This window comes from Ctenopharyngodon idella, chromosome 7, assembly GCF_019924925.1.
Source record: "Ctenopharyngodon idella isolate HZGC_01 chromosome 7, HZGC01, whole genome shotgun sequence".
NCBI classification, from domain to species: domain Eukaryota; kingdom Metazoa; phylum Chordata; class Actinopteri; order Cypriniformes; family Xenocyprididae; genus Ctenopharyngodon; species Ctenopharyngodon idella.
The window spans coordinates 25,254,506-25,282,039 of NC_067226.1; the positions used below are offsets into that span (position 1 = coordinate 25,254,506).

Genomic DNA, 27,534 nt, shown 5'->3' on the forward strand with positions numbered 1-27,534 from the left:
GAGCTCAACATGAATATTTATGTTCTCATGATTAACACACATAGGTTTTGCATTGTCTGTCCTTTATTTAGTTTATTTTTTGTCTTATTCAAATAGTTATTTATCACAAATCTATAATAACACTGCCTTTGTCTTTACAAAAAATGGAAAATACTGCTCTTGATATTCAGATATAAACCTGTAAAGATAAAACATGCTGTAGTGGCAATTCCTTTCTTCAAAATACAAGATATTTCATTAGACTTTTACAAGCATCGAAATTTATGTTCAATTAACATGTGCAAGATTTAGGTTTATAGCTGTATCAAAGCAATGGTACAAATGTCTCTAAATAATACCTTTGTTATCAGTGCTATCATTTCATCATCTTACCAAACCCTGCAACAATCTCCAAGTCCAAAGGTAGTTTCTTCACACATTATTGCCCGGTTTCACAGACAAGGCTTAAGCCTAGTCCCAGATGAGCTGTCTTAACTGAAAGCAATTTGCACTGACATCTTAAAATATCAGTGTCATTGTTTTGTCTCAAGATGAACACCAGTAATGTTTTTTTTTTAAGGCACATTTATAAAAGCTACTTAAATGTCCTAATTGAACTAAGGCCTAATCCTGGCTTAATCTAAGCCCTGTCTGTGAAACCAGGCCAAGGAGATAGTTTACTGTTCCCCATAAAACCAGCATTTAACCGATCAAGATGCAGTTCATCTACATAAATATTTCCAATAAATATAAAGGACTTGCATTGGCTTGCGGGGAAGTTTTCACATGATATCTGATCAATATAAAATGATAACTGTGTAAACCAGTGTAAAATGAGGTTAATCACATCAGCAGCTTGTGTATTGCATGTCCAGATTTATTCCAGATATAGCACAGTTTTCTTGTCAGTGCATCGTCCTCTTCTACTCTGCCTTTTCATCCTCGATGTCCATCTCAGTAAGAACACAGAAGCACACCTTCTGAATGACTATACCTGCAGATGCTGGTGAAAAGGGTATGAAAATAGATGCATTAATATTAGCAATTAGTTTTGACTCGGTCAACTACAACCACTATTAGAAGACATACCAATTAACTTGCGGAGCCACATTGGCCTACGTGTGGCAGGTAGATGGCAGCACAGGAAGTAGACTGGAACTCCCGATAAGGCAATACCAATTCCGATTAACGAGTTGATAGTGTCGCTATATAAAGGCACCACCACAAGAAATACAGTGCAGAGGCAGAATATAATTGGGAAGAACAGGCTGAGCTGGAAAAAAAAAAGAAAAAAAAAGAAAAAAGGTAAGATAAATGAGATTATAGACTGTACTTATTATTATTATTCAATGACTTCCGGTGCGCGAAATTTGTTGTCTCGCGCAATGCTCATAAGGTAGTAACCAACTGTCAACTAATTAAACCACGTTTGAACCACACACATGATTTTGTGAAGCCTAAATCTAAAATAAAGTGATGAATAAATGATAATAGCCTACTTATGGTTTGTCGATACTGTACGAACCCAAACATAACGAAAAGTATAATAATTGGTAACTTTTGGGTACTAAAGTTATAAGCACCGAAATTAATATATAGTTATTTTTAAAAGCGTATTTTTCACCCCATCTGCCCATGCTTTTGTTTTGACCTCCTTATGACACTTGAAAAAAAATATTTTTAATGAGCACACAGTATGAAATATCATTTACATTTAAATATGTATATTCTTAGAAAACGCCTTCTGACCAAACTTGTATGAAAATGCATATATTTTATTATATATTAATATTGAAGTCACCTTGAAATCAGAATCGACAGTTCTTGTTTTTTTATGGAATATTGCAGTAAATCTTATAAGTGATTTATCTGTGCACAACCTTTTTAAAATTCACGTGTATTCACTTGTAATCTTTATTATCCTTGTAATATTTTCTTGTTCGAGAAGCCGTTTCACTCTGTCACAACAGGGAAAAAAAGACTATTGCAACTTCCGTTTCATTATATATAAAATATTAATATTTGTGATATATAATATATTAATACATATGTAATTTATGATGACTACAACAGCAGAATTCAAGAGGCTTGGCTATATCACAATTACAACTTTATATCTCACAATGAGACTTTATATGTCACCATGATTTTATTTATTTAATCTTTGTCTCACAAAGAGCTACCTGTTTTAATTTTGTTTTTTACTCTCAGACACAAACAGGCTTCCATAAGGAACACTTTAATGTTGCAGTGGTTTGGTATGAATAAAAATATCCCTTCAACAAGTGTTGTTGGATTTAGCTTCCTCACTTATTTACAGATGCTGGTTTGTGTGGTTACCTTTAGTGGTCGTACTCTGTCTGGTTGTTTCCATCGCAGGTACAGCTGTCCCAGAATAGACAGACCCACAAAGAACCAGTAGCTGAAGCTGTAGTAGTTGATCAGTTTAAAGACATCCTCCACACACAGATACACAAGAGCCATGGCACCCTGTCATACAACAAGACATTTGAGATATTAACATTTGAGAATGCTACACTTACATTTATAGACACAATGACTTATGGACTATATAGATGAAAAGGATTGAAACAGAACACAAGTACATATATGAAACAGCGAATTGTGACACACAAATGGAGATGATGGGAACTGACATTGAAGAGTAGGGCAGGGATGGGGGTGTAGCGGGTGACGTGAATCATGCACAGGTAGTCTGGTAGGTGGCCCTCTCTGGAGCCCACGAAGAACAGCCTGAGAGGAGATACGTGAATGAGAAATGAGCTGAGACTGAAGTTAAGAAGGAAAATGGTGCCTGAGAGGGAATAATGTGGTGGATCAGATGGCAACAATGACACTGGTTATGCTACATGTGATAGTTCTCACCTTGATGCAGCCACTATTGATGCATTTAATCCTCCAAAGCAGGAGAAGGCGACAGCAACCGGTATTGTCCAGTTAAAATACCCAAATACCTGGTCTGCAAATGTCTGTGAAATAAAACCTTAATTATCCCAGGAATTCGGTAGAATAGCCAAAACATGATTCAAGCTTATAGCAGCTTAGAACTGCTGTCATTTTTGTTTCTCTCTTTTCTTTTTTGTACTCTACTGTTCAAAAGTTTTGGGTCAGTAAAGTTTTTTTTTTTTTTTTAATTAACACTTTTATTCAGCAAGGATGCATTATATTGATCTAAGGTGACAGTAAAGATATTTATGATATTATAATATACAAAAATATTAAGCAGCACAACTGTTTTAAACATAATAAGAAATGTTTCTTGAGCAGCAAATCAGCATATTAGAATGATTTCTGAAGGATCATGTGACACTGAAGACTGGATTATTGGCTGCTGTGTCATCATAGGAATAAATTATATTTAAAAAACAATATTTAAATAGAAAACGATTAATTTAAAGCTGTAATAATATTTCACAATTTTAATGTATTTATGATCAAATAAATGCAGACATAAGCATAAGAGACTTCATTAGCATAAGAGACATCTTTCAAAAGCATAAAAAATCTTACTAACAAATCTAATAAAAACAATGTTTGAAAAAAGAGAATAGCTAATAAATGAATCTGTCCCACCATGTTTAGATTTTCTAAACAATATTGACTACCACCAGAGATAAATACTCACCACAGCCACAGCGTCACTGTCCAGGATGGCAGGGATGGGCAGGATTGTATAGTATGCCAGATTGGTAAGAATGTAGATCACTGTGACAATGGGCATAGAAATTGCAATGGCCAGTGGGAGATTTCTGAAAAGAAAAGAAAAAAAAATTACAACCACCAGAGGGCAGCAGAATGTATTAATGTGCATATAATACCTGGCCTGTAAACAGTCTACAACTCTCCAAGCTCTGCAACCCCCACCCCACCCCAAAATGCTATGCCTATTTATGACAAAGGTTTTTTTTTTTGTTTGTTTTTTTTTCACATGTAAAAAAAAAAAAAAAAAAAAAAAGGCATACTACAATGCATACTAGAAACTTCCAGGCAGGTGTGTTGAGGCAAGTTAGAGCTAAACTATGCTGGACAGTGGCAGTAGATGGTTCTATATTCTATGTATATTGGTGGCGATTATCTTTTTTTTGTAATATTGACAGATCATTTTGGGCCTTACCAACACAGAGTAGTTACTTCTACCCAGAGGCCCAAATGGAGAAGTGCTTGGATAGGTTGTAGGAAGGAGGGTTTAAGAGTAGCTCTTGTCACATGACAGACCTGAACATCCCACAAAAAGGCATGTGACAAAATCACATGTTTGCTGTGTTCAATTAGACATTCAGTAAATTGTGTGAATCAAAGAAAAAATGCATTTAAAACAGGTAAACCCAGCTATCCATTTTTATTTGATAGATAGATAGATAGATATAGATAGATAGATAGATAGATAGATGATGGATGGATGGATGGATGGATGGATGACTGTGTTTACATGAATACTCGCCAAGACCGGCATTTTGACATTATTTGACATTATTTTGTGTGTATTTTAGTAAGTGTAATTTAGTACTGAGGAGGCTTAATGTGCGCACACTTTGGGTATGAGCACAAAATCTGCGGGAATGAGTAAAATTATCCCACGCTGAAATTCAAGCCCTGTAACACCAACAATATTCATCCGGAGCAAATGAAACAAGTGAGTGAGGGGAGGTGGGTGTGTGTGTGTCAACTTGCTGTCGGAGAGATGAGAGAGCGAGAAAGCACAGCTGATATTGTGTATCTATTCTGCGGAAATGGAGTATTGGAAGAATTTCAGATATGTATGTATCGAAAAATCTATATTTCTGACAACACTACATTGAACTTAGTTAATTATTTCAGATGCCTTTTAAAAAGACTACAATTGAGAAATATATATATATATCTATATAAATTTAACCCGCCAAAGTGGCTAGTAGGAGTGACTGAGTTACAAGCCACTGCTGAAATCCACCCGCATTTAGCGGGTAGGCAGGTGCTAATGTCAAGTCCTGGATGGATGGATGGATGGATGGATGAATAGATTGATTGATTGATTGATTACCTCTCTGGGTTTTTGATCTCCTCAGTGACAAAGTTCAGCGTGTCCCATCCAGAGTAGGAGAACAAAGCAGAATATAATGCCAGAGCCACATCACCAGGATCCCGAGATGAACCTGAGAACAGCCCCTCAAAATTCTGTGTGTAACCTGGAACAAACACACACATAAACCAGCATGATTTAATTATATTGTGTACATACAGATACAAATAGTTACAAACATTATACAGGTGTAAAAAGTCTCTTGTAGTGTCTTTACCTTGGAATATCTTGACCAGGCCGGTGATGATGACGGCGATGAGAGCGACGACCTTTACATAGGTGAAGATGTCCTGAACGCGTGTTCCATACTTCACATAGGCACAGTTCACAAAGGTCAGCAAGCCTACAGAACAAACACAGGTCAAGATGAAACACTCGTTCTCATCGCACTATAATGTATTTTGTTAAGGAGCTCAGGTGACTTGCACAGGTTTTTTGTGCATTAGGTCAATTTCTACTAGGCTTTAAAGGGATAGTTCATCATTTACTCCCCCTTCATGTTCCAATCATGTATGCTGTTCTTTCTTCTGCTGAACACAAAAGAAAAATGTTGATAACCTAACAGTTTCATTTGACTTCTATTTTATTTTTGTCAATGAAAGTCAATGGGAATGGAACTGAGAGTCCATAAATGATTGCAAAATTTAGATTTTTGGGTGGACTATCCCTTTAAGGAGCCACGTGGGTGTTCTTGTGAGTCTGAGTCAGTCTAGTCACAACGTCACTGCAATAACATGAAATAGATATGGTCTTCCCCTGTTTTCCAAGAGGATCAATGATCTTCAGGGGTCAGTTTGTTTTGACCCTGAAATGTCTTGATTTGTGTGGGAGGTTCAGACAAAGCGTGTGAGCAAGTGTGTGTGTCTTTTGTAAGGTAGTCTTCCTGGCTTGAGGAAGCAGAGCTGCTGACTCTAGCACTCCTGCTGGTTGTTTTGCAAGGAGCGAAAGAGCTTAGGGCAGCACTAAAGTTTGTGTGCATGAGCGGGGCATTTTTTCTGTCATACAGAAAATCCAGCTATAAGCACCTGTGCTTTGATATTGCATACCATGAGAGCACATTTAAACAACTCAGAATGAAAGCAAATTTGTATTGCTTTATATTGCAAATACTCCTTGATGGTGCATTCATCCAAGAAAATAATAAACCAGTGGAAAGTGAACTGAAATTGAGAGTCAGAATGGGCAGTTTGTGTTAACACCAAAGAGGAAGTAGCAATGTGTCACATGAATAACTCCTACAAGGTACAGTCACAGTCTGACCCATTAAACAATGAGGGAAACTGGGAATATATATATATATATATATATATATATATACACACAGTATATGTGGATGTATATGTGGATGTTACAATTATACAATACTCAAACCCTTCCTGTGTCCTTTGCCCTTGGCTCACATTTCTGAAAAAAATATTTTCTAGTTTTACTCTGACTTCATCTTATCTGTTATGGCTGCTATCAATGTTGCCTCAAGTTCATAAACTGCTCGCACACCCGTTTCTAATCTACAGTCTCACTGCTTGCGACGGGCAGATATGTGTCTCATTCCTGTATGGTTATTTCATCTTTTACAATGAATGTACAATGGAAAACAACTTGAGTAATTGATAAAAGAATGTTCATTTTTTAAGGTGAATATCCTCCTGGGACCCAGGAATAGACTTTTGTCCTCTGTAGTGGGCATTATATTTTAGTGATTTTCTCTGACATCATACATGTCACAGTTTTAAGTCTGAATGTCCTGTAAAGAGTACATTCAGGGCTTTTCAGAGATACCAAATGTTCTGAGGTTTCACCATGAGCACTCCCTCTGCTTGGTCTTTAAATATGGCTGACATTAATTTAGTGACCAAATTTAACACCCTTATGGAAATATGATAATATTTTGTTATTATCATTTACATTTGACTAATTTTCAAATTGTTTGTCATAAATCAACATCTCAGGAAAATGTTATGGGGTTTCAAATCAAAATATGACTTTCTGTTACAAAACAGGACATTGATTTGATGCATGTCCTCTGTAAAGGACACCAGGACTTAAATCATGTTTATCAGGCATTCTGGGAGACACAACAAGTGAATAGCGAAATAAATTATAAATCAATATTCCTATTAATTATTAGATATTATTATAAAAAAAATGTTGCCAATTATTACTCCCATTATTACACTTCTTTTTTTTATTACATGTTGCCCCAAGAACACATTAATATGCAAATTAGATATAGTGTATAGATGCATTGTATTGAATGGGAAAACCCATGTATTTTAGCCACATATTGCATAAAGTAAAATGGTATATCAATAAATTTCATTATATCTTTCATAACATAGTTGAGAATCATCTTTAAACAAAGTTTGGAAAAAAAAAAAAAAAAAAATCCTGAAGCCTAAAAAAAAATCCTATTGTTTTTGCCTATACATGTCATTTCATGTCATTTTATTTTTTTAAACAACTTAGTCCTGGTGTCCACTACAGAGGACATAGCATAACATGAATAAAATATAATTTTTCAAAAAAAAAAATTTTCATTTGTTTCTTATGCTCTAAACAATGTAATGACGTGAAAAAAATACTAAAACTTTTTTTTTTTCTGTGTCTCATGAAGATATTTCTTTTTTTGTGGAATATGTCCATGTTATCATGTCATTAAGTTTTATTTCAGATGGGCTTGATGATTGAATGTAAGTATTTAGCATACCTAAAGGGATAGTTCACACCAAAAAATGAACATTCTGTCATCATTTACTCACCCACAGTAGACTGGTCTGACATTCCTGTGGAACATTAAAAAAAAAAAAAAAAAAGATATTTTGAGAAATGTCAAAGTGTTTTTTTTTTTTTTTTGTTCATACAATGGAAGTCAATGGTCACCAAAACTACTTAGTTACCAATATTCTTCAAAATATCTTCTTTTGTGTTCTGCAGAAGAAAGTAAGTGATACAGGTTTTGAAAGACATGGGCAAATGATGACAGAATTTTCATTTTTGGGTGAACTGCTACTATAGGACAAATACCAATAATATTAACATTGTATTATTGTCCCTTAGAAAAGAGATAAACACAGAAGAAAGTACACATTGTATTTGTGAGGAAAGAGATCAAAAGTGTGTCTCTGGCATAAGATTCCAGATGTGTCTACTGGAACAACTACTGCTCTCCCTCTCTCAATGTCCTTTTGGCTCGATGCCATACTGAGCTGTCATTAGCTATTAGTCATATGGGCAAGATTGATAATCAGGAGGACTTTACCTTCCAGAAATCAGTAAATTCTTGGGAATGCTTCTTATCTCTCAATGAAGCGTGCATGTGTGTTGCACTCTGATGAACTTAATTTAGATTTGTGGGTGTAATATGTATATGAAAGACTTTTTTTTTTTACTCTGGTACACAATATCTTCATCTAGATTAGTGCTTCTCAGATAGAACATTTTAAATATCTCCTCTGTCTGACACACCTATTTCAGGTCATGAAGTCTCTGTAATAAGCTGATGACCTGAATCAGGTGTGGTTGATTAGGGGGGCATAAAAAAGCATGTCCCAATTCAGAGGCTGTATGCTTCGAAGAACGTGGACTTCAAAAGCCAGACCTTCGAAGTCTGCAAAAGTCGAACCGAGCATTGTTGAATGGGACGGTCTAGCCTTTCTTCTTTCTGATGAACACAATCAGAGTTATATTAAGTAATATCCAAGCTTTATAATGGCAGTGAATGGGAAACAGCGAGTATGAAGCTCAAGAAAGTGTTTCCATCCACATCCATCCATTATAAACGTATTCCACACGGCTCCTGGGGGTTAATGAAGGCCTTCTGAATTGAAACGACGCGTTTGTGTAAGAAAAATATCCATATTTAACAAGTTTTAAAGTAAAATATCTAGCTTCCGCCAGACCGCCTTCTGTATTCAGCTTACGAAAAAAAGCGTAACTGACGTGACGGCAGTTTACACTTTGTTCCTAAGTTGTATATGGAAGGTGTAGGACGTAGTGTAAGCATTTTGAACTGCGAGAGTTTTACACTTTCTTCGTTAGTTGAATACAGAAGGCGGTCTGGCAGAAGCTAGATATTTTACTTTATAATTTGTTAAATATGGATATTTTTCTTACACAAACGCATTGCTTTGCTTCAGAAGGCCTTTATTAACCCCCCCAGAGCCGTGTGGAGTACGTTTATGATGGATGGATGTGGATAGATGCACTTTCTTAAGCTTCATACTCGTTGTTTCCCATTCACTGCCATTATAAAGCTTGGATATTTCTTAATACAACTCTGATTGTGTTCATAAGAAAGAAGAAAGTCATTTACACCTAGGATGGCTTGAGGGTGATTAAAGCTTGGGGTAATTTTCATTTTAAAGTAAACTCATTTCTTAAATATGTTAAATAACACAAATATACTTTCCCCCGGGTGCAGGCTCAAGTCTAGTCCCAGACTAAAATGCAGGTTTGAGCTGTTTTAACTGAAAGCAACTTGTACTAACATATCTTAAAATATGTCAGTGCCATTGTTTTGTCTCAAGATAAAAAACAGTAATGTTTTTTTTTTCTAAGGCACGTTTATAAAAGCTACTTAAATATCCTAATTGAACTAAGGCCTAATCCTGGTTTAATTTAAGCACTGTCTGTGAAACCGGGCCCATTTAATCTCACTTTATTAACCAATGTCTTACCTTCGATGATCCAATTCAACCACACTAATAAGCAAAAAATGACTTTAGTTAAACATCACATTTGTTTTTCATTTTTTTGTTTTGATTTCTCAAGCAAGAGTGTTGAACTTTCTTCTCCTGTGTCTTATTCTTCTGCAATCTAGGGCTACGTTTCCCAAAAGCATTGTGAGCCCAAGTTGATCATGGAGACCACTGCCACCAGTGTTTTCTACGATTAACTTAGCTCACGATGCTTTTGGGAAACACAGCCCAGAATGGCAGCACAGCTGAAATGTTTGTTTGAGCTGCACCCTCTGTACAGGGGAGAATTTGCATTTCCTTCAGCCTGAGGCTTATTCATTTCACTTTTGTTGTGAAAGAGCTTTTACATTTGCCAAAAATAGAACTTTTGGGGGTTTTGTTATTAAAAACAAGCAAGCCCAGCCCAGGTGAGAAAAAGTAATGCAAAATTAATGTAAACGCATTACTTTCCATAAAAAGTAACTAAGTAATGTAATTAGTTTCTTTTTAAGGGAGTAATGCCATATTGTAACGCATTACTTTTATAAGTAACTTTCCCCAACACTGGTCCATTTATGTACATAATAAAGAGTATAAACTATCAATAAAATTGCATCTTTGTAAGATACAAGTCAAAATTTGAACTGCTTTATAAAGTTTTTTTTTTTAACATTTGTATCGTTAGATATTCGGGTAAGATGAAACCCAAAACTTATATTTAAAAGTGTAATCCGGCATTTTCTCTCAAAAAATCCAGTTGTCATTGGCGCACAATGACTCTTGGGATAGACTAGTTTGCGAAGGATCCACTCTTTCTATCCTTCATGGCTCAGGGAAAGAAGAACGCATTTGTAGGCCGCATTCAAAGGATGCAGCCTCTGAATTGGGACGCAGCTAAAATGTGTGTTGTTCGGGGGCCACAGGACCAGGGTTGATCTAGATTAACCACTGATCTACATTATGTGATGTGTTGATTATTTGAAGTGACACAAAAAATTTTCTCAGATTTCAAAATTCCGGAGCATTTGAAGAACTGCCAGTTCAATTGTCACTTTCTGTATCAGTTTGCAGTTTTTGTGCTATTGTGCATGTCTGTGCTGAGCGAGACTAATCACGTGAAATAAACCCTCAACATCAGCAGCACTTGCCTGACTCATTCTTTTCTTCTTCCCTTTTCCATGCAACATTAAACACTGACAGGGTTTCATTATTTCTCATGATGTCATAATTTCTCTTGTGCTGTTTTCTCCCCTTACAAAAAAGTAGGCTAATGTGATAGTATCAGATGGTGATACCATAGAACATTTTTTGTGAGTGTCTTTTGAACTCAACATATTTCTCATTGCGTTTTATGCCCCTTTATTCACTCTTCACTCTTCCTGTCTATGGAAAATGTAGCAACTGTGTTTATGTTTGTGTAATGTTAACCCACTACCCACTTCCTTCTGTTCACACACTCTTTCAAATTGAAGTGCAACCAACAAACATTCAGTCGATGCAGAAATACGGACTGAAATATAAATTGATTCAGAGTGGCAAAGCTCAGAGTGGCAAAGCACATGATTGTTCAAAAGTTTGGGGTCAGTAAGGTTTGTTTAATGTTTTTGAAAGAAGTATGTTATGCTCACCAAAAGGCTGAATTTTTTAAAATAAAAAATAGAGTAAAAACAGTAATATTGTGAAATATTAAAGGGTTAGTTCACCCAAAAATGAAAACTATGTTTATTACTCACCCTCATGTCGTTCCACATCCGTAAGACCTTCGTTCATCTTCAGAACACAAATTAAGATATTTTTGATGAAATCCGATGGCTCAGTGAGGCCTCTATTGCCAGCAAGTTAATTAACACTTTCAATGCCCAGAAAACTACTAAAAACATATTTAAAACAGTTCATGTGACTACAGTGGTTCAACTTTAATGTTATGAAGCGACAAGAATACATTTTGTGCGCCAAAAACACAAAATAACGACTTTTCAAGTGATGGGCGATTTCAAAACACTGCTTCTGAGCTTTACAAATCTTTTGTTTCGAATCAGTGGTTCAAATCGCTAAAGTCATGTGATTTCAGTCACATGGTTACGTCATAAGTGTTTCGTAATTTCAGTAGTTCACGTGACTTTGGCAGTTTGATACGCGATCCCAACCACTGATTCGAAACAAAACATTCGTAAAGCTTCATGAAGCAGTGTTTTGAAATCGCCCATAACTAGATATTGTTGGAAAGTCGTTATTTTGTTTTTTTGGCGCACAAAAAAAGTATTCTCGTCGCTTTATAATATTAGGGTTGAACCATTGTAGTCACATGAACTGCTTTAAATATGTTTTTAGTAGCTTTCTGGGCATTGAAAGTGTTAATTGTCTTGCTGTGAATGGAGGCCTCACTGAGCCATCGCATTTTATCAGACATATCTTAATTTGTGTTCCAAAGATGAACGAAGGTCTTACGGGTGTAGAACGACATGCGGGTGAGTAATAAATGACATGATTTTCATTTTTGGGTGAACTAACCATTTAAAGCTTAAAATAACTGTTTTTCTATTTTAATATATTTTAAAATTTAATTTATTCCTGTGATGGTGAAGCAGAATTTTCAGCATCAATGTTGAAAACAGTTGTGCTGTTTAATATTTTTGTGGAAACCATGATACATTTTTTCAGGATTCTTTTATGAATAGAAAGTTCATAAGAACCGCATTTATGATCAATTTAATGCATCCTTGCTGAATAAAAGTATTATTTTCTTTTAAAAAAAATTTTGAACGGTAGTGTATTCTCTTTAAAATGTCTCATTCTGTGTTCCACAGAAGCAATTACATGAATAAAATAAAAGGTTTTGGAATGGTGGGTAAATGATTCTGGGTGAACTATTCCTTTTAACTCTCATAGATTAATTTATGTTCTTGAAGTACACAAACCTTCATAGATAATCTACAAAAGCACCTCCCAAATACAGCCACACAAATCCACACACACCAACTCACAGATGCAGGCTGCGGCCAGCAGACGATTGGCTATGTAGGGCGCTATACACGTTGGGAAGATGGGCTGCACCATGTAGTTGGAGAAAGTGATGGCTATCACAGCCTGACTGGTGGGCTCGATGATCAGAAGTGAAGTCCATAGACGGATGAAAGCCAAAAAGCCCCCAAAGGCCTCCAGGATGTAGGCGTAGCTGGCGCCCGACTTGGTGATGGTGGTTCCGAGCTCGGCATAGCAGAGCGCACCAAACACCGAGAAGATCCCACCGATTGCCCACACTACCAGAGATAACCCGTAGGAGCCACTATACATCAGTACACCTTTGGGTGAGACGAAGATCCCGGAGCCGATCATGTTTCCCACGATGAGACACACGCCATTGAGCAAAGATATTTCTTTTTTCAGTTTCATGGACTCCTGCGAGCTGCTTGCCTTCAGGTCTCCGTTCGATACCTCTGAGGCAGGCTCTTCTGTGGGTGCAGGACTGTAGGATGCCATCGTTTTAATAGATTGTATGATACAAATAAGACTGTCTAAACCTACAGTCAGTTACAAGAGTTTCAAGAAGATCTGAAAAGTTCCCAGCTAGTTCTTGAGATCTTCAGGTGACATCTGGGGAAGACAGAAGGATTGGTTCAGTATTTATACAAACACACACACATGCATGCACATATAATAATCTCCAAAGAAACAGGGCAATCATAAAGAGCTTACATACACACTCTTGCTTTTCAAATGTACATATGGCAATTACTGATCCATTAGACGTCTTGGCAAATGGCTTTTTAAAGGTGTGTAAACATAGAGCTGGAGAAAGAGGTCTACATGTAAGAAAAACATCCATTCCTTACTGCGAGAGACAGGATTGTATGTCTAAGCCAACAGCTTACTCAATCATCATCTCTGACGTGGACATTGATCCACCTGATCTCTAGTCAACCAAGACCAAGTGGAGGGATTTTTAATATGTCAAGTCCAATTCAACTCTATCTCTCTCTCTCACTTTTAGCATGGAGACTTCTTGGTGAGTCAGCATGCTGATCTGTCACATGCTTCTCAAGGTTCAATGGACTCAAAAGAGCTACGCTCAAGAGCACAGGCTGCGAAACTTCTTCACGTGATATAAAAAAATGCACATACAGGGACATGTCTAGTTAATTGACAGCTCGTATATTTGAAGCTCAAAGTTGAGAGCCATTGATGCTGACTTTGACAAACTATATCCTGACAAGGCATGATTTTTGGCATAGGTTATCTAAAAAGACTTAATGACATCCTGAAATCTGAAAAGGAAATAAATGGGAATTTCACACATTAGAGCTGCAGAATTCTGGGGCTCTTGACTGTTTAAATTCAAATTTGAAATTTTGTAAAAAGACATTTTCAAATTTAAAAATTAAAATAGTTGCGCACCTACTTAGACCTTAGAATCGTTGCCACCTTTCACACACTAACTCAGCAGATCTGATTAATTGCTCTGTGTAATGGTGAGGAAAGTCTTATCACAAAAGAAGAAAGTTGCATTCAGGAAAGAAAAAAGATAGAGAGGATGATTAAAGAGCTGAGCTGAGTGGGTGGACAGTAGGCAATTACTGCACGTGATAATTAAAAAGCCACTCCAATGCAAAATCTTTAGGGACAGGAGAGCAAGGTTCAGGACGGACTGATAAGCGCTTTGATAAAAAAACAACAACTATAAAACGAAGTCACTCAAGGTTACAGCCTTTTAGGCTTACCTAAAATTATTTCCATCAGAAACTAACTGTATAGAAACTACTTGCAATATATTACTTAACATAAAATTGTGAGAATAAAGGTATTGATAATGCATTTATGTAAACTTACATCTTTCCCATATAAAACCTGTAACTATACAATATGCATTTTTATAATGAGGTGTATGTGAATCAAAGCGTGTTGAAATAATTCTGACGGCAATGACCACAGTAAGTACATAAGAGCTGAGTAGAATGGTTCTGCATTACCTTTCCCTCCAGGTGCTGAACTGGCATCAGGATGCAGCTTGTACTGGTGCTTTATCTGCCGTTCATTTTCGTAGACACGATTTAAGCCAAAGTGGAGCTCATGTTATTTTGCCCTGTGAGTCATATGGTCTTCTGTCACGGCTCACGCTCGAGTTCCCTTCCGTTCAGCTCGTGCGTTCGAGACGTTTGGAGTAGATTGATGAACTTCTGCTCTCAGTCAAACAGAGATACAAACACACAGCGAGTAAGGGGAGGAGAAAAGGAATGGATCGCAGCTCTCTAAACTATTGAACCATTATAATGTGTCTAGGTGAACATTTGATAAATACCAGCTAAACAAATGAAAGATATTTTGTAGTCGAGACATTAAGGTAAGCTAGTTGTTGTTGCTTTTAACTAAAACTATTAAAATATTTTTCGGTAATTCAAAATTGAAAGCTGAAATAAAATAAAATAAAATAAAATATTAGCCTAGCCTATATGAAAAACGTAAACTTTAAAAAAACCTAAATGAAAATTTCAGACTAACTGAAATAATTATGTTTAATTTTAAGTATTAAAATACTGAAGTAGGCTAGGCTACTGAAATATTAAATAAAGCTATATTAAAATATTTTTAAAAACTAATACATTAAGAAAATGAAAATATAAAATGAAAGCTATTTCAAAATATTAATAAATAAGCTACTGTAATAGCCTAGTATAAAAATGATACTAAAACAACACATTTATAGAAACTGATTTTTAAAAAAAATAAATAAATAAACATACCATGAGAAATAGGCTGGTGTAAAACGTGTAACAACAGGCACCGGTGTCATCTACATGAATTAGACAATAAAAAAACAATAAAAAACGATGATCTTGTAGCATTCGCTTACTGTCACTGTTTTAAAAGAGGGGCATTGGATTTGGATAATTTACGGCACACCTGTGCATGTGTCGCCATCGTGCGGTCAAAATAGGATATTACACCACATCTGTTTTTCTTGACTTGCAATGGAAACACTTTCCCATTGCTGCCGTTTTTACTACTATTACTACTACTGCTTTAGTACTTTCATTACACTTTAAAATTATCTATGTTATGATTGTATTTTTTAAATACATTTTACCTAGTATTTAGCTTTTTTTGGAACATGTTTACAAGATGATGTTTTCTAAATTACACTAATTACTAAATGAATGTGCAAATCAACATATTAAAAGTTAAAATTATATATATATATATATATATATAAACAAACAGAATTTAGTTAGGTACAATGATTTACAAATATAATGTTGGGATAACTGGTTTATGTACCACATGCACTGTTGAGTCTAAATGAAAAGAAGCTTTACTTTTCATCCATTGATTTAATAAATTAGCAATCTTTTAATTATCTTTGACAACTGCTCATTAAAGATCTATTCATCAGTCCTGCTGCTTTTTTGCATCTTAAGGCACTACATTCTGGCATATTTGGCATTGTCTCTGGAAGATTTCCTTATTTTTGATTGAGACATGTCTTTATCCCTTCCTGAATGCATGTGGACAAACTTCTACCACATGCCTCGTTTCTGGCTCATTGTTCGTCTCCCTCTCAACCTCAAAATTTCTCTCCTTGGTTACAGGTTGTCATGGTTTCAAGGGCCTGGCAGAGGCAGGATTAGGAGCCATTTTAGGGACAGCTGGCCGGGTCGGTCTCCACCTCCCCTTCATCCCGCGCAGAGACGCTCAGGGGGGATGAGGGGGGACATTGTGTGAGGATTAGAGCTTCCTGTGTGTCAGCCGCATTACACAGGGAGAGAGGGGGGATAGAAAGAGAGTGAAAGAGGCAAAGAATGAAAGAGAAAATGAAAGAGCGAGCATATGAAAGAGAGCATGACACAGAAAGCGAGAGGGTGTTTGAGGGGAGGGAGTGAAGTCTGTACAGCTGCACACTCAATCACATTACACAAGTATATGTGTATGTATGTGTGTGTGTGTGTGTGTGTGTGTGTGTGTGTGTGTGTGTGTGTGAACAAACAAACACACACACAACATACACACATACAGCCATCAACATGCACACCATCAAACTGGGGAACTAAACATATTAAAGGAAACAGACTTTTCAGAAAAAGGGGGGTGAATGAAGACAATTGCTCAGGAATATCGAACCTTATGGAACAAGAACAAAAAGACACCTCACAGGATGCTGAAAATAGCTTTACAAATGGAAGTTTTGTGTTCAATGCAATTAAAATAACAGAAAAAAAGTAAAAACTAATTGTGAAACATTCATTCTGACTTTATTTTTCTCTTTGACAAGTTAGGACCACATTACATCCAAGAAATTTACAAAACAGTGTTCAACAGGGCCAACAACCTTCAAGATAACAGAAAATAATGCATAAATGTTTACAAATTTTGAGCCACTTTTTCTCATCTACAGCATTGTGATAACTGATCTGATTTGCTGTTTTTCATAATAAAAAAAAAAAAATACTTACAAACCACTACATTAAGAAGGTTGAAGAACAGGCATTGATTGGGCAGAAAAAAATATGACTCTCAGCATTTCTGTTCCATCATTGTTAATATAAACCTCCCTTGTCAATAAGAGTTTCAGCAGTCACAGATATAGTGCAGCTATTTAGAGAAACACCTACAAAGAACAGCAGCATGAAAGAAAATAAACACAGAGTACATAAAACAAAAAGGATATTTACATTCAGCTGCACATCGGATTTGGTATGATCCCACATCCTCTCTCATCTCACACATCAGGTCAGTCCCTTTTTTCCTCGATTTTGCACGTTTTTTAAAAGTATTTGTATGTATATCCTGGAATTCCAAATTGATTTCTGAAATTGCACTTAGACACATAATTAATTTGCTTGTCATTTGTTATACACAAATACTATTTTCAAGATCCAATTTGGGTGCATCCTGATATTTGAAGTCGGAAGACTTACTAAGTCTTTATCAATATGATTTAATTGTCTTCATGAAAAGGCACTACTATTACATATGGACTGATTCACTACCATTCTACAATATCAAACAATTAAAAACTACTCCTAACCACAAAATTGAAAAAAGTTGTCATAGAAATCAGTAAACAAGAATAGTGCTAAAACTTAACTAATCACATTCTTTTAAGCAGTGTCTTCAGTTCTGTCGTCTCTGTCAGCAGTAGACACCGGATGCTCAGTCAAGGACAGTTTATCTGTACTCTCCTCTGACAAGTTTTTAGCATCCTCTCCTCTCAGTTTTCGATGGGTCGACGACTCTGTACGCTCCATGACTTTTCCCTCAGAGGACTGTGAGGATGCAGTACTGGCCAACTGATTCATACTCCCACTGTGGATTTTCATATGCCCCTGTTGAAACACAATAATTAGTCTTGTTTCTCACATAAACAATATCAGAAGAAGTTCATAAATATTTAATGGATAAAATGTCATCTAACATAATCCACCTTTTTAAAGTACACATTAATCTCTGTACCTTCAATCCACTGCGGCTAGCGTACTCTTTTCCACACTCTGTGCAGCTGTAAGGTTTCTCAGAGCGCTGCGGTTGTGGAAGGGCCACAGGAGTTTCTGATGATGTCATTTCGGTCTTTTCTTTATCTTTCCTTTGATCCTCTTCTGCAGACTCCTCCATTTTGGATTCTTGTGCATCCTCAGCTTTCAGCTTCTGCTCTACGGCTCTGTCAGGAATTTTAGAGTGCAAAGAAGCATTCTCTGTGGATGGGTGAGAGTCACCATCATTGGGTTCAAGAACATGGTCAATCCCATTCACATGAAGTGTTGTCTGCTCGCTGCTTTGGTCTGATTTTGACTCAGTGGACAACCCTGGGCTGGAGGGTGGAGTTAGGGCAGGTGACAGATTGAGAGCTTCAGAGCTTAAACTAGGTTTTGGCCCACTGATCACCGTGTGATGCGAAGGCCCATTGTGCCATTTTTTATCAAACAAGGTGTCTTGGGAGTTGGTCCTGGTACAGAGTGATAAAGGTGTGTCTTCATCCTCTTCTGCAGAGCCATTGACAACTTGAGACTTGCTGTGATGGACTGTGCCATAATGGTTCTCATCTGAGGCTATGGAATTGTCAGGTGGGCTGTTTTCTCTGGAGGGGTCCTGCTTCTCCAGGGTGAGGGTTGGACTAGTCTCAGGTGTGTTGTCATAGGGATCTTGATCTGACTCCATGATCTGGTCTGCATCACCTGATGTAGCATTTCTTAGGCTAGCACCAGACTCCAGTAAGCTGGCAGAGGAAGACATGCTCATATTGAGAGGAAGAGACTGAAGGGTCTTGGGTAAGGAAACTCCATCCATTTGACCAGAGTCTTCCTCTGACTGCAGGTCTCCGTTACCTTCTGGAGGTAATTGGCCCCCCAGATGCATGCGAATGTGGTGCTGCAGTACCACGGCATTGGTAAACTTGCGCTGACAGAGTGGGCATGAGTTCTGGCCACGTGCATTGGCTGGACGTGCTCTGTGAGTGGCTAAATGAGCCCTTAGACTTCCCTTTGTGGAGAAGGAGCGGCCACAGAGTTTGCAGGGGAATGGACGTTCCCCTAAGTGAGTGGCCTGGTGGAGACGTAATGCCCTTGGGCAGCTGAGGACACGGAGGCACACCCCACACTGATTAGGGACCAAAGAGGAGGCAGTTGACCCTTGGAGATCTTGGCTAGTCGGCTCACTGCTGGGATTCGGGTTCAGACCTAAGGCTGCCATCATCTCCCTCCTGTAAGCTGAGATAGCATTAGTGTTGGAGGTTGTGGATATGTCATTAGCCTGAGTATTGCAGTTCACCTGGCCTTCATTGGTGCTTTTTGGGAGAGGCTGCTTCTCTAACTTCTGAGCCAGTCTCTGCAGCTTGGAGGTGTCAGAGGTGGCAGAGGATGAAGATGGAGAGGAGGATGGAGAAGAGGAGTTTTGAGGTTTGGGGTAAGAGGAGAAAGGGAAGGTAAGTGGGAGGTGAGGGGAGGGAAGGTGAGGAGGGCGAAGAAGAGCAAGACTAGGATGGTGAGCAGAGGGACCTGATGGGAAGAGAATCTTCGGAAGATGTGCCAGCTGGGAATATGGAGAACCAGGATGTAAGGTGGAATGTGGTGGTGTATTCTCATCAAACCTCTGCTGCTTTGCACCTTTAAATTGACTGTTCATGGCAGAGGAGGTGATGGATGAAGATGATGACTGCACACTTGTAGAAACGGAGGCTGCGGCTGCAGCCGAGGCACGGTTAAGCTGTAGCAAAGAGTGGGCGGTGGAAAGCAGGGCCAGATCAACGCTGGGTGGCAATGGTAGGGAGGAGGGAGATGGATGAGATGACCCAGATAGGAAACTCAGGGCTAAACTGTCTGGCACACCTACACTACCCTTAACCCCAAAAGGCTCATCATCCTCAGCTCGACGTTTTCTGCGTCTCTGTGAAGGCCCTGAGCCAGATCCTGATTGGCTCTGCTCGGACAGAGCAGGTGGCAAGAGCGAAAGTGACAGCTCAGGATTTTGCTCACGGTGACGAAGGAAGTGGGCTTTGAGGTTGCCGCGGGTAGTGAAGCGACTGAGGCAGACTGGACACTGGTACGGGCGCTCACCGGTGTGGGATCTCAGATGGATCTGTAGGGAGGAGTCGCTGCTTAGAACCTTCCCACAGAAACGGCAGATGTGCTGCTGGCGGCCTGAAGAGGAGCTTGAAGATCCATTTGACGTACTAATAGTGGAACTGAGAGATAGCTGGTCCTGGGAGAGGCTGACCGTGGGCAAGGGAGGAGTTGAGAAATTCACACCATTGCCATGACTGATTGAGGTGTTGGGAGACTTTTCATTGAGGTAACGAGGTGGAAGTCCAAGCGTTAGAGAGAGAGGGTGCATAGAGGCTGAAGACGTGACTAAGGATGAGGAAGATGTTGAAGATGAAGTTGTGGAATAAAGAGCTCTGGTTCCATTAGTGTGAGATAGGTTGGGCTTGGATGCAGGAGCTTGGGGAATTAAAGAGGCACCAGAGACAGTATTAGGTGGGGAGCTAGAGCCTGCATCTCTCTGTTGACCCTCCACAGATCCCTGAGGTGCATCTTGGGCACTGACCATACCACCTAGACGCAGCACCTGCCTGCAGATCTCTTCTGTAATCTGCATTTGGTGAATCTGTCTTTGCTGCAGGACCCTAAGCTCCTCCAATAGTACAGCGAGGGTCGGAGGCACCTGGAGTTGCTCTGAAGGTGACGAAGGAGTTTGGTGGATGGGACTAGGGCTTCCTTGATGTGGTGGGGCACCCAGCGATGATGAAGATGATAAAGAGGAGGAAGAGGAGGTAGTGGTGGTTGCAGAAATACCCATCGGTGGGGACGTCACAGTGGACAGGGGCTGATGAGATGGAATATGAGTGGATTTCTGCTGGCCAGGAGGAGGAGAGTGGGTCTGGGAGGACAGAGAAGGGTGTGGGAAGTCCGGAGAGAGAGATGAGTGTGCATTAGGCAGTGATGTGGAATATGAGGCAATGTGATTTGGCCAGTGGGGAGGAGATGAGCTCTCGTTGGGGAGCGAGGGAGCATGAAGGCCACCTGGAGACGGTCTTGGGGCCAAAGGAGGCTGACAGTCCTGAAGGGATGTAGGAGAGGAAGAGGAAGATGATGAGGTAGCTTCAGAGGCAAGAGAGGTGGATGGAGATTTCACTGGAAGCTGGTCGTCTGGAAAAAAAGAGAAAATTAAGTATAAGTTTATACAAATATAGTATTTATCCTCAGACAACTACAATTACTTAAAAACATTATATTGCTATAGCATTGTTGTATTATTTTATAATTTTATTTTATATATTAATTGTTTACAACTGAGTTCTATAACAGTGAGTTATGAGAAAGCCTTCATATTATAGGCCAACTCCTTTGTCAACAGTTTTCTTTCACAAAACGCTGAATACAGAAGCATGGTATATGAAGGTTGTGATTTAAGGGTGAAAGATCATTAAGAATGCGGAATGACGAGTGGAGTGGCCACTCGTCATTCCGCATTCTTAATGATCTTTCACCCTTAAATCACAACCTTCATATACAATGCTCACGTCTTCTGTCGTCACTATTGCCACAACTCACTAACCACCTTGCAGCTATTGCAACGCTTTTTAAAGGACAATAGATATCACCACAACAACCCACAACCCCTCTTAACCCAACCCTCTGTCCATCAACTACATCTTTCATCTCTCTATTCACCCTTCCCCCTGACCCTACACAGGGTCAGAGGTTACGGCATAGAAAAGGTTTTGGGCACTGTCCATGTGCTCTGATTGGCTAGATGACCTAACCTCATGAGCTCTAAGGTCAAATTCTTTTAGAATCTTGAGCGGAGAAAAAGAACTAGAAGAAGGGGGTTGGGAAAATTGTGGATTGACTGACAGACAAACTATTTTAACTCTCTGTGGCATACTGATACCCTAAATGACTGTACACAGACCTGTGGAATCAAATCTACTGAAATGCCCAGAAATGCTCAATCCTAATAAAATCCCCTCACAACATACTACCTGCTCCTGCCAAAAGCTATAGAAATCAAATCACAAAGGTGCTGTATCTTTAAGATTCCTTAGCTAACTTTTTTCCCTTCCATGCATGCACGCAACGGTGCATTCTTTCTCCTCTCTGTATTCTAACAGTGGAACCCCCAACTGAGCAGAGGTACAAAGTGAATAGAGGCAAGGGAGTGGGAAGGGGGGAACACGGTAGGAGCAGAAAAGAGGAGCACATGGAAACATGAGAGAGAGAATAAGGGAGAAGAGGAGAGAATAGAGCGAGAAGAGATTAATCTTTACCCAAACACCCCCTTTATCCCCTCCCCCTTGCCTGCACCTTATTCAGACTGAATAGGAGACTCATCTAAATGCATAAAAGACCCCCAGCAATCAAACTGACTATGCTGCAAGTTTCTTGGTGGATTGACGTTACTGAAAAGCTAAAGCAGTTATGGCCCCTGAGTGATTCATGTCAATATAATGACCAGCCATACGGCTGAACACCTTTAGACCAGCCCTCTGGCTATGTCTTTAAGAGCCTTCTTTCAATACAACACATTTTGCAGACATTTTTAGCGGGAAATGTTAGTAAACTAGGCCTACTTATTTATTTATTTATTTTTTTTTTTTTTGAAAAGTTAGGTCATGGTAGAAATGTGAGCTGTGTGCTGAAGCTCTTAAACAATGGCTCACTGAGTAGAGGGCCAAACACTCTAGTGCATTTTAACCTGTATCATAACACTTCAGGTGATAAGAGAGCCCATTTTAAGCAATGAATAAAACTTATATATAAAATATTATTCGGGTAACAGGTGCTCTATGTAAAATTGTTCAGCAAAAACCTTTTTATTAACCCATCGTTTTTAAACATTAAACATAACTATCAATTAGTCTAGGGTAACAAATAATTAACAAAGGAATGATTTCCTCACCTTGCAGCATCAAGCGCGTGCCCCCGGGGTCTGCGTTAACAAGCTGTTGGGGCCGTTTCTGTTTCCGGCGTGACATGATTCACGAGCAGACGGTGAGAGTTAAGGGCATCAACCAACAAGTTGTAAGTTATGGGAAGACCGGTTGTGAATAAATAAATACCGAACCTCCTTGTTCGCCAATAATCCACCTTGCAGGACGCGTTAAAACAGCACCGACATCAGTTAAAAGAGTTAGTTTAAAAAAAAAAAAAAAAAAAAAAAAAAAAACTTAAAATTCGCGTGGACTGCTGAAGCGGACCGTGACGTCGTCCGCTGTTGCTGTGTGAACTGGCGAGTGCGTGTGTGGCTGTTTTTCCTCAACAAGTCCCCTTTCTCAAACTTGTCCACTCTGCGGACCCCCCTCCCCTCCTCTCCTCTCCAAAGACACACACACACACACTCACACAAAAATACAATCTCTCCTTGTTCTGACATTTGCATTTCAATGGTGCGGAACACCGTCTCTTTTTCTTTCTTTCTCCCTCTTTTGCGTTTCTCTTAATGCTAAAGCAGCTCTCTAGTAATTTAGACAGCTGAGTTTTATCAATATGCGTCAATACGAAAATTCCTGACGTTTTATATCTACATATACACTTGTAATTTATGCAAAAAACAAGTTAATACCCCTCAAGGGTCTTACATCATCTGTCTGTTTTAAACAACTTAATGACTGCACTTCATTTAGCGCGCCCGAATGAGACCTTTTGTATTGGTATAGTCTACTAAGATTTATGGGAAATTTAAATAGGCTAGGGGACATTGCAAATTTTCTGATTCTCAAAAAGGTACATAAATAAAGATTGTAACTTTTATCAGGCTACCTAAAGAAAATATAGGCTATTACTGAGAAAGTGATAGGCTGTAGGATGATTAGCCTATGCTACTGTAGGTTAATGTAAAAATATGCCAGATGAGAAAGTTGTTAAATTTATAATAATAATAATCATAAATAAATAAATATAAATAAAAAAGATAATAGTAACAACTTGAAGGAGATGATGAGGAAGGTGATGGGATGAGATACGTCAAGCGGCTTATAGACTATAACTGCACGGGCTACTGGAGTAAAGACCCCCTGCGGCTCGCTCACTTTGTCGGTGCGTCCGAATATTCGGAGCTCTATTTAAAATGCATTGAATGGGAAGGGAATTTCCAACAATGGCGACCTGGACACAGTTGAGTGGGCATCTCTTTCTCTCTCCTCACCCCCAGGATCCATTGCCGCTCCGCACAATACCCCCCTTTCACCCCCGCCTCTGTTCCCATACACCACGTGGAGGAGGGATAAAGTGAAAAGCCATTTTTAATTAGATGTATCAAAAACAAGCACCCGACCTGCACCGTATCTCATACAAGGCCAAGCTGTCCACTAACTATAAAGTAGGCTAGGTTTTCTTATCTGTGAGCGCATTAGGCCTTAAACATATCATTTAAGAGAAAAATAGTCACAATAATCTTATACTGCTTTTATATCTTTATTTAAATTGATACTGTAAATTTAGCTGAAATGGGCAGGGGAAATGTTTTTGGTTGGGTGCTGATTTGCAACGATTTGGGCATTCATAAAGAAATAAGTTTTTGATTTGCTTAACAGTGCAACTAAAATTAATAAAATTTCTCTCCTCATTTAATAGTTTATTCAATTCAGCCAGAACATTGATTGCCAAAAATGTATTCAATCGTGTTCAGAGGACGTACCAAGTTTCCACTCAAGGAATGTTTTTTCAAATGTTTTTTCAGCTATTATGACTCATAGATTTGAGTCATAATAGCTAGTCAATCTAAAAAATCCAAAATGGGGGAAAAAATATAGGGGGCAAAATAGAAAATGCCAAGACTTACCTTTCTCATGCTCAGTTGATGCAATTGGCAGAAATGCTGTATCTGTGAGAAATATTAAACTGTTTTCAACATTACAAATGAAATGTCAACATAATATGAAATGTTACTTGAGTATTTGTATTGTAATGTGCTGTTGAAAATTCAGCTTTTCCATCACAGGAACGAATTATATTTTAAAATATATTAAAGTATAGGATATATATTTAAAATTGTAATAATATTTCACAATATTACCTTTCTGGCTGTATTTTTGAGTTTTGGTGAGCAAAAAAGATTAAATTTCCTGTTTCCTTTAGAGCAAACCATCAGATTTTTTTGGTAAGTGCAACATACTTGACCAATGTACGTCAGTTCTTCTGATTACATAAACATTATTTATGACCGTTTTAGAGATTGTTTGCCCTGAGGAAAAAAGTGCATCATAATGGCGCGTTTGTTATTATTTGCGTTAGCTCAGTCAGCAGCCAATCAGATGAGGCCAATTGCGCCCGCGCGGCGACCTACCTGTGACTGACAGTCTGTAAATAATGAACAACAACAACACAGTTGCGAATTCTCGGTAACTATTATGAGCTTAAAAAGCTACATATTTGTGAAGAGCGATATACATTTGATAACAGCATTAGTTTGATTTACCGTTTTAGTATCCTAATAGAGATGTGAGAGGGGAATATTTTTCCCGCTCTTTGCTATTATCTTTTACGTAAAGCGCGCGCATAATCTTTGTCATTGTTCGTTAGCTTAATTATAAAAACATCCTAAATACAGAACAATTACATTTAACCGTTGTTGTCTGTTTTCTTCCATAAGAACCGCCATGTCGGCATCTAAATACACCTTGCAGTGTAATTCGCATAAATGCCGGGCAAAGCTGAGTGGCTTCGCGTGGGTCACGGCCTGCTCTCATGTCTTCTGTGATCACCACGGTTCGGAAGCGTTCAGCCGCACACCTTCCATCTGCCCCGTATGCTCCACCATGCTTTCAGGCAAACTGGACGTGCTGCGAACAGAGTTGACACCATCAGAGCAATACAAAGCTATGGTTTTGGTCGGACTACAGCCTGAAACGGTTTTGGAAATCAGTCATAACGCACTAGTCTTTTGGACCTACCAGGTTTGATGTCTGCCTGGTTGCAATCACACAATACAGAAACGGAGAAAAGGCTGGGATTGATGAAGCATCCATCCTTATCACTATTGTTTGTGGTTATTTTCAGGTAAACCAGGAAAGGTTGCTGATGGAGTACAATTTGTCCAGAGCTGGGGGACAAGTGCTTCAGATGGAGAAGTTTATGACCCAGCAGAACCAGAGCAGAGAGCTTGAGTTAAATGCATTAAGAGGGGAGATCGCATCACTGAAAAAGGTCTCAAACATGATCATGCCATCAAACCAATGCCGATACTCGATGTTTATATACAGTACCAGTCAAAAAAAAAAAAAAAAACAGCTTTACACAATTCTGAATAATAGAAATATTATCAAAACTATGAAGTGGCGAAATTGCTACCAAAAATGTAAATCATCTAAAAGCATATTTATGGTTCTTCAAAAAAACTCATAAATTACTGGAGTAATGATTCTGAAAAGTTTGAGATGGCAAGAAACATTCAATTATGACTGGTACCGTATATATAGAAGCACAAGGGGGATGCTTTTTGTAATTCATGTAAACATCTCTTAACAGCCATGAATGTCCATTTCCAACTTTTAGGTGCTGGATGAATACAAGCAGAAGTACAATGAGGTTTTGGAGCGACTGAATGAACGCAACAGGCAATATCAGAAGCTGCAGAGACTTCTCGACTCACTTCGTATGCACACTCTGGGAATGGAAGAGAAAGATCCCACGCCCCACACTTTCCCTACAGGTTAGGGGTAAAAGCGACAAGTAGACACAAGTGTAATACTTTAAATTAATTATAGCAATTGTCTACTTTTACACTGCATGAGGCTATTTCTATTACATTCAAATCAGGTAAAGAGTTCTTTAGCCCATTGAGAGTTAAATTGTTCAAATGTGATCGACTGTTGTAAAGCATAGTATACAAAATGTCTTTGCAATTATTGTCATCAGGGTTGGTCAAACAACACTCTCCCCATAGCAGTCCTTCATTCCTGGGACCAGAAGTTGACAGGTTTTTCTCATTGGGACCAGACAATGCTAAAACTTTCTTCCAGTTCAGCACACCCACCCGAGACAGAACCCACTCTTTCATCAAGAAAAACTGAGTTTAACTTGAGTTTCACCAGGATGCATGAGCTGTATCAGTCTTATTTTTTCCATTTATGAATTCTGATTTCAGTTCTGACTGCCAAGTATGGTTGTTTTCTCTTTAGTTTTTCCATGTTCTTTCAAATGTGTTATTTATTGATAAAGCTGTTGCTCAGAGTTTGGAGAACGTGTTACGATGTAAATACTCCCAACATGTTTCTGCTAATGTAAATGACTTTAGTGACGAAAAGAAGTCAATTAAAATATATGTAAAAGCCCCTAAGTAAATTAGGCTTATCTGTAGGCACTGCCAAATTGA

The 27,534-nt window shown here is 38.5% G+C and overlaps 3 protein-coding genes across 5 annotated transcripts; 1 reads left to right on the forward strand and 2 right to left on the reverse strand.

Moving 5' to 3' along the window:
* Window positions 1-45: 45 nt before the first annotated feature.
* slc7a7 (solute carrier family 7 member 7) lies at window positions 46-14,916 on the reverse strand. 3 transcript variants are annotated; one of them, XM_051898488.1, is made up of 10 exons: window positions 14,703-14,916; window positions 12,720-13,329; window positions 5,277-5,402; window positions 5,021-5,165; window positions 3,626-3,749; window positions 2,866-2,969; window positions 2,637-2,733; window positions 2,320-2,469; window positions 1,069-1,252; window positions 46-982 (listed from the first exon to the last, which is right to left on the reverse strand). In XM_051898488.1, exons 2-10 carry the CDS (start codon window positions 13,213-13,215, stop codon window positions 903-905), a joined length of 1,506 nt encoding a protein of 501 aa, XP_051754448.1. In that variant the 5' UTR covers window positions 13,216-13,329; window positions 14,703-14,916; the 3' UTR covers window positions 46-902. The 3 variants fall into 3 exon arrangements, with proteins under 3 accessions (XP_051754448.1, XP_051754449.1, XP_051754450.1); XM_051898489.1 differs by lacking the exon at window positions 14,703-14,916 and adding an exon at window positions 13,436-13,633; XM_051898490.1 differs by lacking the exon at window positions 14,703-14,916 and adding an exon at window positions 13,569-13,587.
* A 2,041-nt stretch (window positions 14,917-16,957) lies between these two features.
* On the reverse strand, window positions 16,958-23,524 carry si:ch211-212k18.5 (sal-like protein 4). The gene is made up of 3 exons (XM_051898485.1): window positions 23,122-23,524; window positions 18,181-21,368; window positions 16,958-18,053 (listed from the first exon to the last, which is right to left on the reverse strand). Exons 1-3 carry the CDS (start codon window positions 23,195-23,197, stop codon window positions 17,829-17,831), a joined length of 3,489 nt encoding a protein of 1,162 aa, XP_051754445.1. The 5' UTR covers window positions 23,198-23,524; the 3' UTR covers window positions 16,958-17,828.
* A 283-nt stretch (window positions 23,525-23,807) lies between these two features.
* LOC127515156 (E3 ubiquitin-protein ligase CCNB1IP1) lies at window positions 23,808-27,493 on the forward strand. The gene is made up of 4 exons (XM_051898494.1): window positions 23,808-26,116; window positions 26,220-26,366; window positions 26,715-26,871; window positions 27,078-27,493. The coding sequence occupies exons 1-4, from the start codon at window positions 25,820-25,822 to the stop codon at window positions 27,230-27,232; spliced, it is 756 nt and encodes a 251-aa protein (XP_051754454.1). The 5' UTR covers window positions 23,808-25,819; the 3' UTR covers window positions 27,233-27,493.
* Window positions 27,494-27,534: the final 41 nt, after the last annotated feature.